At 42.1% G+C, this 15,909-nt stretch overlaps 1 protein-coding gene across 1 annotated transcript in view; it reads right to left on the bottom strand.

Annotated features, from left to right (window-relative positions):
* The window catches only part of dnah9l (dynein, axonemal, heavy polypeptide 9 like), a 64,345-nt gene that overhangs the window by 14,273 nt on the left and 34,163 nt on the right, over positions 1-15,909 (bottom strand). Inside the window, 22 exon segments of the mRNA XM_039814528.1 lie at positions 717-857; positions 1,677-1,841; positions 3,176-3,380; positions 3,479-3,601; positions 4,797-4,899; positions 5,100-5,232; positions 5,442-5,615; positions 7,102-7,236; positions 7,712-7,813; positions 8,254-8,442; positions 9,024-9,167; positions 9,415-9,528; positions 9,701-9,847; positions 10,885-11,058; positions 11,154-11,213; positions 11,884-12,045; positions 12,163-12,305; positions 13,344-13,467; positions 13,608-13,770; positions 14,037-14,146; positions 14,580-14,663; positions 15,538-15,699. Of these exon segments, the coding sequence (XP_039670462.1) occupies positions 717-857; positions 1,677-1,841; positions 3,176-3,380; positions 3,479-3,601; positions 4,797-4,899; positions 5,100-5,232; positions 5,442-5,615; positions 7,102-7,236; positions 7,712-7,813; positions 8,254-8,442; positions 9,024-9,167; positions 9,415-9,528; positions 9,701-9,847; positions 10,885-11,058; positions 11,154-11,213; positions 11,884-12,045; positions 12,163-12,305; positions 13,344-13,467; positions 13,608-13,770; positions 14,037-14,146; positions 14,580-14,663; positions 15,538-15,699 (3,057 nt within the window).

Genomic DNA, 15,909 nt, shown 5'->3' with positions numbered 1-15,909 from the left:
TTCTAGTTTCTTGTCTCCTCTGTGACAGTAAACTGAATATATTTGGGTTGTGGACAAAACAGGACATTTGAGGACGTCCTCTTGGGTGTTTGGGATACACTGATCGACATTTTTCACCATTTTCTGACATTTTATAGACCAAACAACTAATCAATTAATCGAGAAAAAAATCAACAGATTAATCGACTATGAAAATAATTGTTAGTTGCAGCCCTAAACTCTGTTCTCTTAGGGAAACAACAACAAACTTCGAACTAGCAAGCTCAGGCTGAAAATGATAAGTTTTGAAGAAAGTTTGATTCGTGCAACAAGGCAGGCCTGCTTGGTTCTTTCAGGGAATGATTGTAAAGATTTACAAAGAATATGTTTACGGCATTTACTCTCTAACTGGGACATTTTGGGACCAATTGGCGGGGATTTGCTATGGACAAAATATACGCGGCGATACATTGGTAAGAGTAAATTTGCCGGGTGCAAATGTTCCACCAAAACATGTTCCTTCCCGAGACTATTTTGCAGAGCCACCGTCTTTGTGACCAGAGCTTAGCGCCACCCAAGACGATTGTGAATGGTTTAAAGAAATGCAAACAACCCAGAGCTTTTTTTTCTCCTATCCTAGAATAAATGTATGATGTAGACAGACCTTATTCCACAGCTCTGTGGAGATAGGGCTGGTGAAGCGAGACACTCTGCTCTTAACTTTCCCTTCTGGTTACCTTGAGGCTGAACTGGTACATGGGGTTGATCTTGTTAAGATCGTTCATGATAAAGTAGAGCAGAGAAGCTCTGACGGCAACGGGACGATAGTGTTCTCTGGCTTCGTTTATCTTCACCTCATTGACTTTAGCTTCCAGGACCTGGGAATGAGGGATGGAGGGAGAAGGCAGAAAAAGAGATGGAACAAGTAAAATGTTGGAGTATAAGGCTACGTTCACACCGCAAGTCTTAATGCTTAATTTCGGAAATTTTTGCTCAGATCCAATTTCTTGTTTGGCTGTTCACATTTCCTTTTAAAATGTGGCCTATATCAGATTCCAGTGTGAACTGTTTGCGGTTTCAAACTGACCCGCATGCGCAAAAGAACAATAACAATGACATCAGACGCAGCACGCTGTTGCACTAAAGTTAGGGAGGTTATGGAGGAAGGAAGCAGTTTCGCTTTTATTTTGAAATGTTTGTGTAATGGCAGACGTAACATTAATGAGCAGGTGCTGAGGAGGAGAAGAATGAAGAGAGAGAGAGCCAAATTGGCTATTTTGGCTAGTTTGCGGGGGTTATGGCTGGCAAATTTACTACAGAGGTCTGTGTGGATGCAGAGACGAAGCCAGGAGTGGTGGGACTGCGTTGTGAATAGCTTCACAGTGACAAATGTCGATGTAGATTGACGTAAAAGTCGCATCAAATCCACCTTGGTTGTTCACTATGTGGCCGCATTGAAAAACAATCAGACCTGGGTCTGATTCAGGACCACATATGGAAGTGGTCTAAATCTGATCTGGGAGATATTTGAGTGTTCACACTACTTCTGAGGAAGTCTGACCTGGTCACTTGACCCCAAAAAATCTGATTTTGGCCACTTTTGCCTGCAGTCTGAACATAACCTAAAAAGATACAAAACACGGAGCTTCAATTCAATTCAGGCTATGGCAACTAAGCACACACATTCAGGCTGTTACCTTCATCTCGATCTCAGCAGCAGTGTGTTTGGTGGTCTCGAGCTTCTCCACCAGCTCATTGTCACCCAGGAAGTTACTCTCTGCCGCAGACAGCCTGGTCAGCAGTTCGTCCTCCAGGAGCTTCAGCTCAATCTTGAACATGTTCTGCTGTTTGGTCAGGTCACTCTGCAGGCGGTTTACACAAACCGGTTTCAGATTCAGTTCATTGTCATTCAAGCATGTTAAATAAATGAAGGAACGCAATTTGTTACTCAGACTCAGCAGCATAGTGTCTTAGCTAGAGTAAAAATAATAAATGAAATCAATTACCCAAAATCAAGTGGATCATTTTGGGGGAATTGCTTACTGTACATAGCATTATTTTCCCTTTTATCTACTAAACAGAGGTTGCAACAACAGCAAAACACATTACAAACACTATTGGATATAATTGGATATTAAAATGAAAAATTTTAATTGGTAAAAGCACTTATTGAATCTTAAAATACTTGTATTTCTTTTGCTGCCTCTACTTTTATAATACAGTGTCTTGTAATGGGCAAAACAATGGTGTTTACAAGTCCAAGAGTCAGTGATGGAGTACTCAAGTCCTGGATTCAGACTTGAGTCCGACTCAAGTCCCTCTTCTCTGGACTTGTGACTCGACTCGAGGATTTATGAAATCAGACTCAAGAAGTTTCTGAATACTTTTATATGTAATAGGTCATCAAAATGTGATGTAGGATATACGTTTAGTCTGTAACTGTCTCATGTAGGAGCAGAGTGGGTGACTCGGACTTAGACTCGAACGCTGGTAGAGGTGACTCGACTCGGACTCTTCTTTGGTGACTCGGACTTGTACTCAGACTCGAACACTTGGGACTCGAGACTTGACTCGGACTCAAACTCAGGTAATGGTGACTGGACTCTGAGTTAAACTCTTCTTTGGTGACTCGGACTTGGACTCGGACTCAAACACTGGGGACTCAAGACTTATTTAGAACTCGACAGTTGGTGACTCAACTGTAACTAGGGATGTAACGATTACCGGTGTAATGGTAAACCACGATAAAAATGTTGACGGTAACAATTACCGTTTTCATTTAAAATATCATTATTATCACGGTGGATTACCACGAGTCTGAAGTTGCCGTGCAATGCCTACAACGTGCGTTTCTTGAAGTTGGAATCATGGTGGAAGGAGGAGATGACACCTTTGATGTTAAAAGTTGCACTTTTGATAAGGTTTTGCCTATATTTTTGTAATATACTAAACACTGTTACACTTTTTGAAACAATTTCAGCTTGTGTAGGCCTATCAGTGCTTTCTGAACATATTGAACACACTTTTAAAAATACCGCCATAATACCGAAAACCGTGATAATTTTGGTAAATTTTTCATACCGTTACATCCCTAACTACAACACTGCCAAGAGCATTCTGATTCAAGATAGCTGCACCAACACCCATTTTCCATATCCTAAAGGGAAAGAGTATCCTAATAATTAACTGAGCCCACCTTGAGGTGCTCGAGGTCGGGTCTTTCTTGGTTCACCACCTGGGCCAGCAGCTGGTCCTCCAGACCATCTCGGGTCACAGTGAAATTGATGAGAGTGGTCTGGGCTTGAATCTCTGGCTTGTAGTGAGGATTGGCCAACTTGGTGTGGAGGATCAGTCTGAAGCCTGGGTGGAAGAAACACTCCTTGTCCCCAACCTTTATACAACTGCGAGAGAGCGTACAGATCAATCCTCACTACGAGTGTAAAGCGCGAGAGGAGAGGGCAGAAAACTGAGAACAACAAATGGCCGTTTGGTGTCCTACCTTCCCTTCTTGATGGTGTGTCTCCCCAGCAGAGGGTCAATAACAGGGTCAATGGTCTCCTCCAGGTTCTCTATGAGGACAGTGTCCCCTGCCACGACGGCCTGTTCAATCACATCTACATAGCTGGAACGACATTTAACATGAATACATGACAAATACAACATATTACTGTTATTGTTCTTATTGATTTATTGTGTAGGAACTTGTTAATTTAACATAACCCTACCAAAGGGACTAAAGATGTAAATCATCCACCGGCTATCATCTTGCATATTTACATAAATGTTATATTCCTTTTCAGTATCATATTTGTACTCTCGGCGTCTACTAGAATAGGTTTACACGCTTTGATGATCTTTCTGAGCTCTAAGCCCCCCTTCCCCAAAAGCCCAGTCTGCTCAGATTGGTCAACTGGCCCACTCTGTTGTGATTGGGCAACCAAATTCAAACAAGCCACTGGGCGGGCTGTGTTTGCTCAGGCAGCACCTATGGGCAGCACGTATGAAAAACTGGGCTGGCATTCGAGCGAGGCGTTTTCAGGCAGTTAAGAAAAGTGATGTCTCTGGGAGAGTAAGCTAGTCTGGCTATCAGCAGACCAAGCTCAATCTTTCAAGATTGAACATTAGTTTGGGGAGTCTGCTCTGTATTTTCTACTGCACAAGAGGCTTGATCAACGGGCATAGTTCAAGTGACTCTGTACGCAATTGGACAGTCCTTCAACCAATCAGATCTGGGCGACGTAGCAGCGACAGCGCCATCAACAGGTTGCTGCGCTTCGGTGGCCATCATGTTGAATGTAAACAAAAAGCTGCTTGGTCGCTTCTTTATCGTCATCGTGTTAAACCCGCCAATAGCGCGCAAGGTGGATTAGCTTTGTGAAAAAAGTTTGTGATTGGTCCCCGTAAAATTGTAACGGAAGCAGGATAGATAAATGTACAGGTTTCCAGCCTGAGCTGCGAAATCAAATCGCTGTCAGATCGGGCTGGGTTTACCCGGTCTAAGAGAAAGCTCCATTTGGAGTGAAATGTGTTTTTTTTGTACTTTACACATCTATTACATACACAAAACAACTATATTACACTCTAAAAGACGGGAAAACCCCCCCCCCCCAAAAAAAGAATAATAGGGGCTCTTTAAATAAATAAATCTCAAATATTTACACATATGCTGTCAGTTCTCTCAGATAGAGAAAATAATAGTGCTGCTGATAACGAGAGCATTAGATATAAAAAGCAGCACTTCTGGTCCAGAGCAGGTCGGCATTCAGAGCCTTTATCGCTACCCAAGAATGATAAAAGTGGAATTTGAAAACACTTACCCTCTCTGCCCTAGACTGACAACCTTGAGGCTGCTGCCATGGCGACTCTTGATCCACTTAATGCCTTGCAGCTGAGGGTCAATGAGGAGAGGCCAGCGCTCACCTGAAGCGATACACACAGGAGACACACACACACACACACACACACACACACACACACACACGGACGGACATTTGAACATATTGTTCAGCAAACCTAGCGCTGAACATTTTGTCTTGTCTGTGAGAAAGGGACTATGATCACCCCTATGGGGATGTGATATAGTATTATAGTATTTGTATATGTACTGCCACACTACTGACAGTTTGTGAGGATGGTCGCATTCTGAGTTGACATTTTGTCTCCTGGTAAGCCTTCATTGTTCCACTGGGCCACCATTGCATCATCACTCAGCATTGACACTGGATCTAAGTCTTCTGTCATGGGGATGGGCATCTGATGCAGAAATGAAAAATAAGAGAAAATAGGAAGAGAAGTTATCACGGAAACCTAAGAATAACATCCTGTTGTAAGGACAGGCAGCTGTGGGAATGATAAAGGGAGGAAGAGGTATATGGAGATGAAGGAGTGACAGATTTTCGTATATAATATATAAACATAGCTTTGTAATTTAAGAAAAGATATCTTCATTGTAAGATTGGTACCTTCTGGCTGCGCAGGAAAGGCATCCAGAGGTTGTCCTGCAGCTCTTTCCTGTACTTCTTGGAGAAGGAGCCGGCATAGGAGATGAAGGCCGCGGTTAGGAGGAGGTCCCCACTGAGAGTTTGCTCCTGTTCATGGTATTGAGCCACTGAGTGGGCCCAGCGCACATTCTCACTCTGAAACATAGTATACATACAGTAAGATACTTTTCATATTTATAATGTATGTACTAGTGCAGTGCCTGTTTGAAGCTTATGCCTGTTTGGAACGGGCCAATTGCTTGGTTTCCAGTATTTTTTCTTCTTCACTACTTTATCTCACTATAAGCGCGGTTCAATCATCTCATGAGAGATTCGTGGTGTGGCCCAGGTGGGGGAAGCAGGGAGCCCGTCTCAGCCTGCTGGGGAAGCAGCTATAGCATTTAGAATGGCCGAAGAAATGTGTGCAACCGCTGGCAACTAAACAATGGGCTGGAGAGCCCAAGAGCCTGGGCGTTCATCTAACACAGTTTTTTTGTACGATTAACTTCATAATTTGCATGTAGGTTAGACAGCAAACAGTTTTGGGAAGATGATCACTTTTTGGCACAACACTGGTAGCCCACTGCGAAGGGTGTTTGGTGTTTTAAGCCCCCAACAACGTCTTCCAGGCAGCGCTGCCTGGAAGGCACTCGGATTAGGCAATGGTTAGGGTTAGGGAAAGGGTTAAGGTTAGGGTTAGGTGCCTTGAAGTCGACGTTGGGGGCTTAAAACACCATAGAGCACTGTGAAGACATGATTGGGCTCTCTGTTGGTAGCAGAGCAGAGCAGAGCCGGTAAACGGCAATCACTGAACCGTCTAGGGATGTAGCAACTCCCGGCCCCCCCTGCAGTACTGCGCATGCGGGAGACACACACATACACATACACACAGAGGTTCTTTGATTAATAGTTAGATTACACCAAAAATTAAAGGTCCAATATGTAATATTTGTACTGTAATAAATCCAAAAATGACACCAATGCCTCATCAGATATTAAGGAAACATGTTAAACTGAAATACTATCTTTTCTGACAACAATGCTAATGTCAGTATTTTTTCTTTTTGAAATTTACATTCCGTGACGGAATTTATGTTTATGTTTTGGCCTGTGTGTTGTTATCAACGGCCCAGTTTGACAGCCAGGCCGGGTTGCCAGATATACTTAAAAACGTAAACCCAGCACGCTACAGCTGTAACGGTAGTACAGCCATGAAAGCAGCACACAAACGAACAGGATCAACGTTAGCTACTCTGCTGTGCTGTGGAGTAATGTCTGGCTATGTGAGACTAGCATCTACCGTTAGCTACTCCGCTGTGCTGTGGAGTAATGTCTGGCTATGTGAGAAAAGCGTCTAGCAACATTGTTGTGAATGCTGCGGTCTCAGCCTGGCAACCCCCGTGAACTTCGAGTCTGGGCAGGAGGGGGCGGGGGAAACGACTCTCCAGTATTTTGAATTGGTAGTGCAGTAACTATTTTAACAACTAGCTGCCAGTATTACATACAATATTACATATTGCACCTTTAATAATAATTCCCAAAATACTTGGTATAGAACATAGTGCACTAATACAAAATGTCTTAAATCAACTTTAAAAAACATGAATGAAACCGATCTGCCATTGGTCACTGCTGTGCCCACCTCCAGTCCTTTGACCAGCCGATTGGCTAGTTCTATTGTCTTGTTAGTGCGGTTGACCTCTTCCTGAAAGCGCAGTTTCTCTGATGTGGCTTTCTTAAATGCTGTTGTCAGAATTTCCAGGCTACTGTCCAGCTCCTGAGAGAGAGAGAGAGAGAGTGAGTGAGTAGGATGACTTTGCCATAGATGTTCCTATATAAAATATCTGTTGACTATATTAACACTATGTGCAGGCTGTAAATGTACTGACAATTAACGTAAAAATTATATATATTATATAATTATATATATTTTTTTAACTTTTGTCTTGAATGTGCTCACTAAGGTCTACTGTTACCGGTAGTTCAACAAGATAATAAAACTGAATTCTAAGAGAAATTGCTGCAGGAGAAGTGGTGGTGAAGTGGCAGTGGATTATCACATAAAATGTGAGGGCTTGCCATTTTTGCAAGAAGCAAACTAAAAATGAATTTTCTTGTTCAACAGTAAATATGGAAGTCTGCAATCTAAATACATGTACAAATGCAAAAAAAATAAAATAAAACAATGGAGAAAAGACAAAGAAATAAAGAATATAGGACATATGAAGGTGCGATGATCTCAACAGACATACAGCGAGTTTCTTCCTGATGGCCTCTAGTTTCTCAGCAGCCTCAGCCAGATCAGCATTGGCCTGAGACAGACACATCCTCTTCATCTCTACCTCACATAATACCTGTGGACAAAACACACACACACAGTTTGACCCCGAAAATATCCGGTATTCCGATTGGTCCACTGGGAACGCAATAGAATTAGCTCAATTTAGAAGTGCATGTGTAGTTCAATCAGTAAAATACCGTCCACAGTTCTTTCAGACAAAACCATAACTTGCCATATTAACGTCAGTGATATGAAACACAATCATAAAACACTTCAATCGATATGATCACATAAAATATAAACATACACACACACACGGTATATTGAAAATCCTACAATATAAACACAACAAAGCAGAGCTGTACTTACAAAAATCTATCCAGGGCAGCAATGGTTAGGGGAAACAGAAAAGAACCAATCAAAGAACAAGAACACAGTGCTGTACGCTGGACGACGTCACACACCGGCTTAGCTTGGACGCCGCTAAATATGTATGACAGCTGGCGTTCACGCGTGTACCTCGTGGAAGCGTATGATGTTGATCACCCAGGCGCAGAGCCCCGCGGCAGCCGAGGATTTCTGACGTACAAACTCGGGGTTGAACTCTGGGTCACTGAGGTGTTCGTCTTTCACACACCTCACCGTGGCCTCGGGGATGCGCTCTTTGTCAAAGTGCACCAGAGCCTGCAGGAAGTCATCCACCTGCATGTGCAGAGGTGCGCGGAAGTGTGTGTGTGTGTGTGTGTGTGTGTGTGTGGATTACATAAAATGGTGTCACCTCACAATCTCCATATGTAATACTTCTGCATGCTTTTTGAATTCTAAATCATGCGAGCGGGAATTGAGAAGTGAAATAAAATACACAAGGCTACACACCATTCCGGCAACTGTCTAATACAACACAGTGTTTTGCTAAAATCTCTTATTCAGTTTTGTATAAAGTGCCTCGCTGGGATTAAAAATCACTTTTACAAGAGGCCAGGATTGCAGCAGCAGCAGCACAGAACATGAAATAGTTATAGAGGTTATAAAACATTCAGTCAAACACGGACTTTTAGTAAAATAGTAATCAACGATCAACAACTTTACAAGAAATATGTAAATAGATTCACAATAAATATGAACAAGGGGCGAGGAATAAAAACGACAGTGAGTCATTTTTAATGTGATCCAATGTTATTCCAGCAGTTTAGGGAATTTATTTGTGATGATGGACTTCTTGGCTTTGTGGCAGCCAGCCGTTAATCTGAGAAACCCTGCGAGACGTCACTGTAAAATATCACCTTGCTCATGACCATCTTGGAAGCCTTCCAGCTGCGGTCTTTGGGGATTCGGCCTTGGGGAGACATTAGCACCAGAACAGCTGCTGAGACGTTGGTGACAATAGCTGGAGGGTTGGGGAACGTCCTCAGCTCTGTCAGGTTCAACTGGAATCAGCACACACACACACACACACACACACACACACACACACACACACACACACACACACACACACACACACACACACACACACACACACTTACATTTTTAATATGGTGGGCTGGGATGGAGCCAAGCTAGCGGTGCGTTCATATAAAATAAATGAAATGAAATGAAATAAACCAAATAAAAGAAACCAATTGTGCTGACAGGATTCAGGTCTCCGTATTTATGTGTACACCAGTGATTCACCCTGTTGAGTGTATTGAGGGCTGTATTGGCTGCCTGTAGAGCAGGTTCAGCCTTGGCCAGGTCGTCCTCAGTCTCCTGCTGCTGTTTGGTCACTTCAGCTTGGATTGCTGCCACCTGAAGAAAAAAAAAAAAAAAAAGTCACAAAAAGGTGTGACGTCTACACTTTACTTCAAATGGATTGTTGCAAGTTCGAGAGATTTCTGCCCTTCAGTCTTCGTATACTGCAAGCTGAAGAAGTGGCATGAAATGTGCCGTCATTTTGATGATCCGGGACTTCATGTCTTACCCTCTGCTCCTCTGCATCTGCCACAGCTCTCTCTTGGTTGAGTCTGTCTGTCTGTTGTCCTATTTTAGCTATGAGAGCCTCTATGTCTGTGTTCCTCTGCCACAGCTCCACCTCCTGCACCGCTAGCTTGGCTTTCAGATCTTCTACCTGAGCAAGACACAACGGAAGAGACCCGAGATATAAAAACAGGAAAATGGCAAGACAGATTTCATTTTTGTTTTTTTTGTCCTGTTGTATAAGCCTGTGGTTTATTTCCATCTCCTGACGCATTTCAGGGGTAACACTTTTCTTGAAGGTATCTACATAAGAGTGACATGACACTGTCATGAACACATGACACTGTCGTGACACAGTCATGACCCATGAACCCTAACTCTAACCCTAACCATAACATAACCGAATGACACTTACTAAAAGAAGCGTTATGTCATAAACGTTTATGACTTGTTTATAATGTTTATCACAAGTTCATGACAGTGTCATGTCACTCTTATGTAGATACCTTCGAGTAAAGTGTAACCCATTTCGGTAACCCTCTGAAGGGGTGTGCATACCTGTCATGAACATGAAGGGGTCCTTTAAAAATTGTCATGACTGTTGTCATTAAGTGTCATTTGGTAAATTAGGAGACTTCAATGCAAAGTTAGCATTGTTTGAGACGTTTGTGTTGTGACAAGTTAACGAAGTTACGAACGAACGAACGAACATTAACGAAGACAACAATCTCTGTTATGACAACTTGACATTAAGCGAGACAATATAACCTGTCAATGTCTCTGTTATGACAACTTGACATTAAACTACATAACCCGTCATAAATATGTCACGGCAGGCCTAATTTTCAAACTTTAAGAAGCTATTTAGCTTTATATGTTAACATTACATTTAACTGTCATTAAGTGGTTGGGTTTTAAAAAGAGTTTTAAAAAGACCCCTTCATGTTCATGACAGGTGTCATGTCAGTCTTATGCACACCCCTTCAAATAAAGTGTTACCCACATTTCCTTTTTTTCATTATCTGGATTTTATACATTGTTATATCTGTGCAAAAAAAAAAATCTATATATATATATATAAAAAAAAAAAAAAATAAAAAAATAAAAAAAAAAATAAAAAAAAAAAATATATATATATATATATATATATATATATATATATATATATATATATATATCTCGTCTGACCTGTGAGGCAGTGGTCTGCAGTTTCTGTAGGCCGTTCTCTAACCGTTCCATCTTCTGGGTCAGCTCTGTGCGTTTTTTCCCCAGCAGGTTGCCGTACAGTTTCATAAACTCCAGGAAACTCTTTGGGGTGGTGTAGTTAAAGTGTTTCTCATTCTGCTGGTACTTGACACTCACCTGCACGGTGTGGTTAAACAAGCAACCCGAGAGATGATGTCAGAGAGGGTGTCAGGAGAGGTTATTATCACCCATGGTGCTTTGCAAAAACTCACCTCATTGACACTGGCGTGGGCGTAGGAGATGAACTCACTGATAGATGCCCGCACATCTGGCTGCATCGGATAAACACACACAGGGATTTAGGGAAGGACTATATTGGCAGGCAACGGCAATGGAGGAAGTAGTCAATATTTAAAGGAAAGTGAATATGATTTACATTACATTACATTTCATTTAGTTGACGCTTTTATCCAAAGCAACTTTAAATAAGCATTCAACCGGGAAGGTACAAACTTAGAACAGCAAGAATCACATAGAACATTCCTGGGAACATATTGGTCTGATTTTAGTGAGATGGAGTCTGTGTATTATTTTAAATTGTAGTAATCCATGTCTCACATAGATAGATTGATTGGATTCCTTCAATTGCAGACTGCCAAACATCTTCTAAAATTTCAGCTCCATTATCTTTACCCCATTGCTCCTTGAGATGACTCAAAGTAGGAGACGTCATCCTTTGAATCGTGCGGTACAATTTAGATATCAAACCCGGTTCAGAGGGTCCCAATCTAAAAGTTCTCCAACCCAACCCTCTAATGGTAGAGATGGAAAAGAGGGAAAGTGACTTTTGACTAAACTGCGTACTTGTAAGTACCTGAAAAAATGTGATTTGGGAATGTTGCAATTTGTATTCATTTTCTTTTCTTTTTTTTTTTATAACCATCATCTTCTTAGCCAGGGTGCATTCGGAAGAGCTGTGTTTATAAGTGGATGTGCTATCACCTCCAGTCCAGGTATCTTTTCTATGAACGTAGTGCTGACAGACTGCAGGGCGAGCTGCGACCACGGGTGGAACCAGTCTATGGCCGTGCAATTCACCAGAGCTGGAAACTTCCGTGCCCGTGTCCGCAATGTGAACCCGACTGGGGAGAAACACAAGACGACCTGGAGGACAAAGAGGGCGGGGGGGTATTTTATAATCAATGATATGAGAAACTGGGTTTAAATAAAGCAGGCATCATATTGCACTTTGATACCAAACACATAACACACGTTTCAGACCTTGAGCTGTCTCCGTATCCTCTCAATAAAGAAGCTCCAGCAGTTGTCCCTGCTGTCTATGAGTCCTAATCCTCTCAGCTCCATCCGGATCGACGTCACAATCATATCCACCTCTTCATCGCTAAACAGGTCTGGAATATCCCCTAAATAACACAAACAATGCAAGCTCAAAATGTGTATTTGTCTCTATTTACAGCACACAATGTGAGTACAGAATTCAGCAGTGTTCGGTGGAGTTGCTTTGTGCTGATTGCCACAGTTTCTCCTTTTTGGTTCTGGATGCTACATGGGCTCAGATGATCTATTGCTCAATGACAGTCAGTGTACTGTATGCCAGCTGCTAATACTCAAAAGGCCATACAAAGTATGCACATTAAAATGAGATTTTTTTCCCCATCCTATAGTGCTTCTGCTAGCCAGTGTAACATGGAATTGAATTATCACCATCCATGCACCACCTGGTTAATGAAAGATACATTAAACAAGTCTGATACATTTTCACTACGTCTGTGGCTCTACCACTTACTATGGTATGTATGTATCCAATCTATGTACAATGTGTTGAGAGAAAAAACTATTTGGCTGAACAAAAAAATGATTGTACTACTCTTAAAAAGCATGTGTATTTCAGTTTGTGGGGTGACCTTGTGGAATGGTCTAAACAATAAAATCAAACAGAGCCATTATATTCAAAATAGATTCAAGAAAACTATACTTGACCATTATAGAAAGTTGGCCTGAATATATGAATGGGAATGTACACACAGTGTATAGTTGTATGTTGTTTAAGTTATTGGATTATTGTATTACTTACCATTTTAGTATGCTATATATGCATATTTATTTATTTCTCTTCTGTAATAATATGATATTGTACAGTAGGGGCAGGATTTTATAAGCATTATGCTTCTGCCTGCTCCTTCTCGAACTGCTCCTTTTTTTTTTTATGGAATCAGATCAAATCGATTTGTATGTGATTTGTTTTATTTTTCTGTTTTTAAGTGTCTTTTCCAGTGTGAAGATTGTTCGAGATACATAAAACAAGACACTATAAATTCATGCACAAAAGGTCTTTTCCATCACCTAGAAAAAAGTACACTCATTCTAGCTTTATACACACTAAACTGGGAATTATTTCCTCATCAAAAAGAAAAGGTCATCCTAGCTGAGTGTAGCCAAACCTGAGGCCAGCATGTCGTTGATGAGCACCAGGAAGCATTCATCTGGAATCTGGGCGTCTGTATGAAGGAACACTGTCCCAATGTTCTTCACCCCGACCTTTATGTACAAAGCTGCTATATCACTCTGGAGATGAGGTGGTTACAGAAAAGGGCACAAAGAACATATAAATATGGCATGCTACAGGTTAATCTGGCATTCAGTTCAAACAGTGGAGTGACATTTTGGTATCTATTGTGGCGTGCGCGTGTGTAAATGCATTTTACCTTGAGGTCATTGATGCCGTAGCCTTTACGCAGAGTGATCTGGAAAACTTCCAGCAAGCTGAGGAAGGCAGCCAGCCGACACAGACTCTGCTTCCCACTGCCCCCCACCCCCACCAGAAGGGCGTTACCATAGGGGGCCTCCAGGATACGACTGATACGACACCTGAGCACAAACACCACATTTAATAGTGTGTGCATGCTCTGTGGTTTACGTAATCTGTGTAAAACCTCCCTCGGGCGTGTTAGCAGACGGCATAGAGAAGACATTTTTTTTTGTCTGTCACGAGTGACAGCAATTTGTCTTTGACTAAAAGGCACAAGTGACATAAAATACATATAAGAAACATAACATATACATATATAAACAGTGTAAAAACATTGACAATACAACAGCGCAAAAAGTGGAGAATAAAAGTGTGTGTGTCTTACACATGCTGGATAGCTTCTTCGAAGAGCACCAGGTCCATGACAGCGTGCAGCTCATTATAATGCTCCAAAGCATCTGCCAGCGTCTTCTGGAGTTTCTCCCAGTCTGAAGCCTGACAACACGGGCAAACAAACAAACTAACAAACCTGACTCTCTAGAGTAAGAGCAGCAAGTAACTCTGTGGTAACTTCCAGATATGCAATTAAATGAAGTTCTTATCAAGACTTGACTTGATTAACTTTCAATTCAAAACCCCACACAGAAAAGAAAGGTAATTAGTTTGCTAATGACATGCATTCATCCTCATTTATTTTCTGACAGATTAGACGTGACAGCAGAATTTGTGCCATAAGCTTTTCAAATATGTGAGCTACAGATAATCCACATACTAAATTGATTAAAGTCAAAAACAATTAAACTCACCTATTATATTACCACAGATAATAATGAATAAATGGGTGCTTGAAAGGAGCAACATGTAGTCCGAATCGGAACTAGCTTGTGTGTGTATGAATCATAGACTGTAATACATGAATGTGTCGAACCTGGTGATAGCGAGGCTCTCCCAGTCCCTGGGCAAAGTGACAGTACACCAAAGGCTGGTGGATGAAGATGGACTCATCTATTCCCTGGAGAAAATTGACAGAAACGGAGGTATGAAAGAGGCAACAAAAAAAATACTGAACACGCTATAGTTAAATTGCCCTGCAATGGCTAGAAACAGACCAATTATTTTCAGCAATACAGTATGACATGCTGCTCTCCACATTGCCTAGAAACATCATCTGCATCTGCATCAGCTTTTTACATTCTAAAGTCTCTGACACACCAACCCGACGGCCGACCGTCAGCAGAAAAGGCAGTCGGACTGATCAGTCGGCTCCCCGAGGTCCAAAAAGTGCCTCGGAACACACCGAAGCGACGCCGACTTGAGCGTACCTTCTGCACGTGCGCGAGATGTAATACGTCTCCATAACTGCAGGCGGCGCTAATCTGTATTGTCACCCAAAAAATGAAAAACCGGAAATGACGAACGCGTCACGTGGGTCTGGCTTCTCCAGCCGACCTTAATGGCGGCTCGTTCGGATTGCGATCTTGTATTTTACGAAAATAGTTCACTGAAACGTGTTTCTGAAAACATTTTAAGCGAGAAATAGGTCTTCATTTCAGATCGACAAAAGGTCAGTTTAAAAGATTTTCGTCACATTTTGAGAGGCGTTTGTCAGGCTCATCCCGCTCCTCATTTCCCGGGCTAGCACTCCACCAATCAGATTGGTCATTAAGTCCGACTGCCCCATCTTCCGATTCAACATGTCAAATCGGCACACACCGAACACACTCGAGTCACCGACCTCGCCAGACTGTCCGACGACCGATTATCGGGTTGGTATGCCATAGGGTGTTGCCGTGTTGATTAAAAAGAGGACATTTGTTGCCTAATATTGTACATTTTTTAAAATATTTTAGAGACAAAGACGTTTCTGTATGTTCCTTGCTTTTTACCTCAAAATATCTCTTGCCAGTGTCCAGCAGGATTTTGTTGAAGAGTTCCACGTCTTTCTCTTCCATCAGTTTGTCGGAGTAGACCCTGGAGCTCTCGTGCAGCCACAGGTGAACAAGGTCCACGGGGTAGCGGACACTCTCCGGCAGGGCAAACAGGATGCCCTACACACCACCATACATGGAATCAATAATCGTGGGATTAAGTTGACACACACTTGACGTCAAAGTACGTTAAATCTCCATCCCCACAAAACAGGTATCTCTGACAGCTGAAGTGGGTATTTATATGAATGATGGAACAATCACCCATCTAGCCACACTTTACACTGCTGCCATCTGGCCGCAGATACAGGACTCTGAGAAGTAGAAGGA

Source organism: Perca fluviatilis, chromosome 11 (assembly GCF_010015445.1).
Source record: "Perca fluviatilis chromosome 11, GENO_Pfluv_1.0, whole genome shotgun sequence".
Taxonomy (NCBI): domain Eukaryota; kingdom Metazoa; phylum Chordata; class Actinopteri; order Perciformes; family Percidae; genus Perca; species Perca fluviatilis.
The sequence above is the reverse complement of the archived record's forward strand: the minus strand, read 5'-3'. Positions and strand labels throughout refer to the sequence as shown.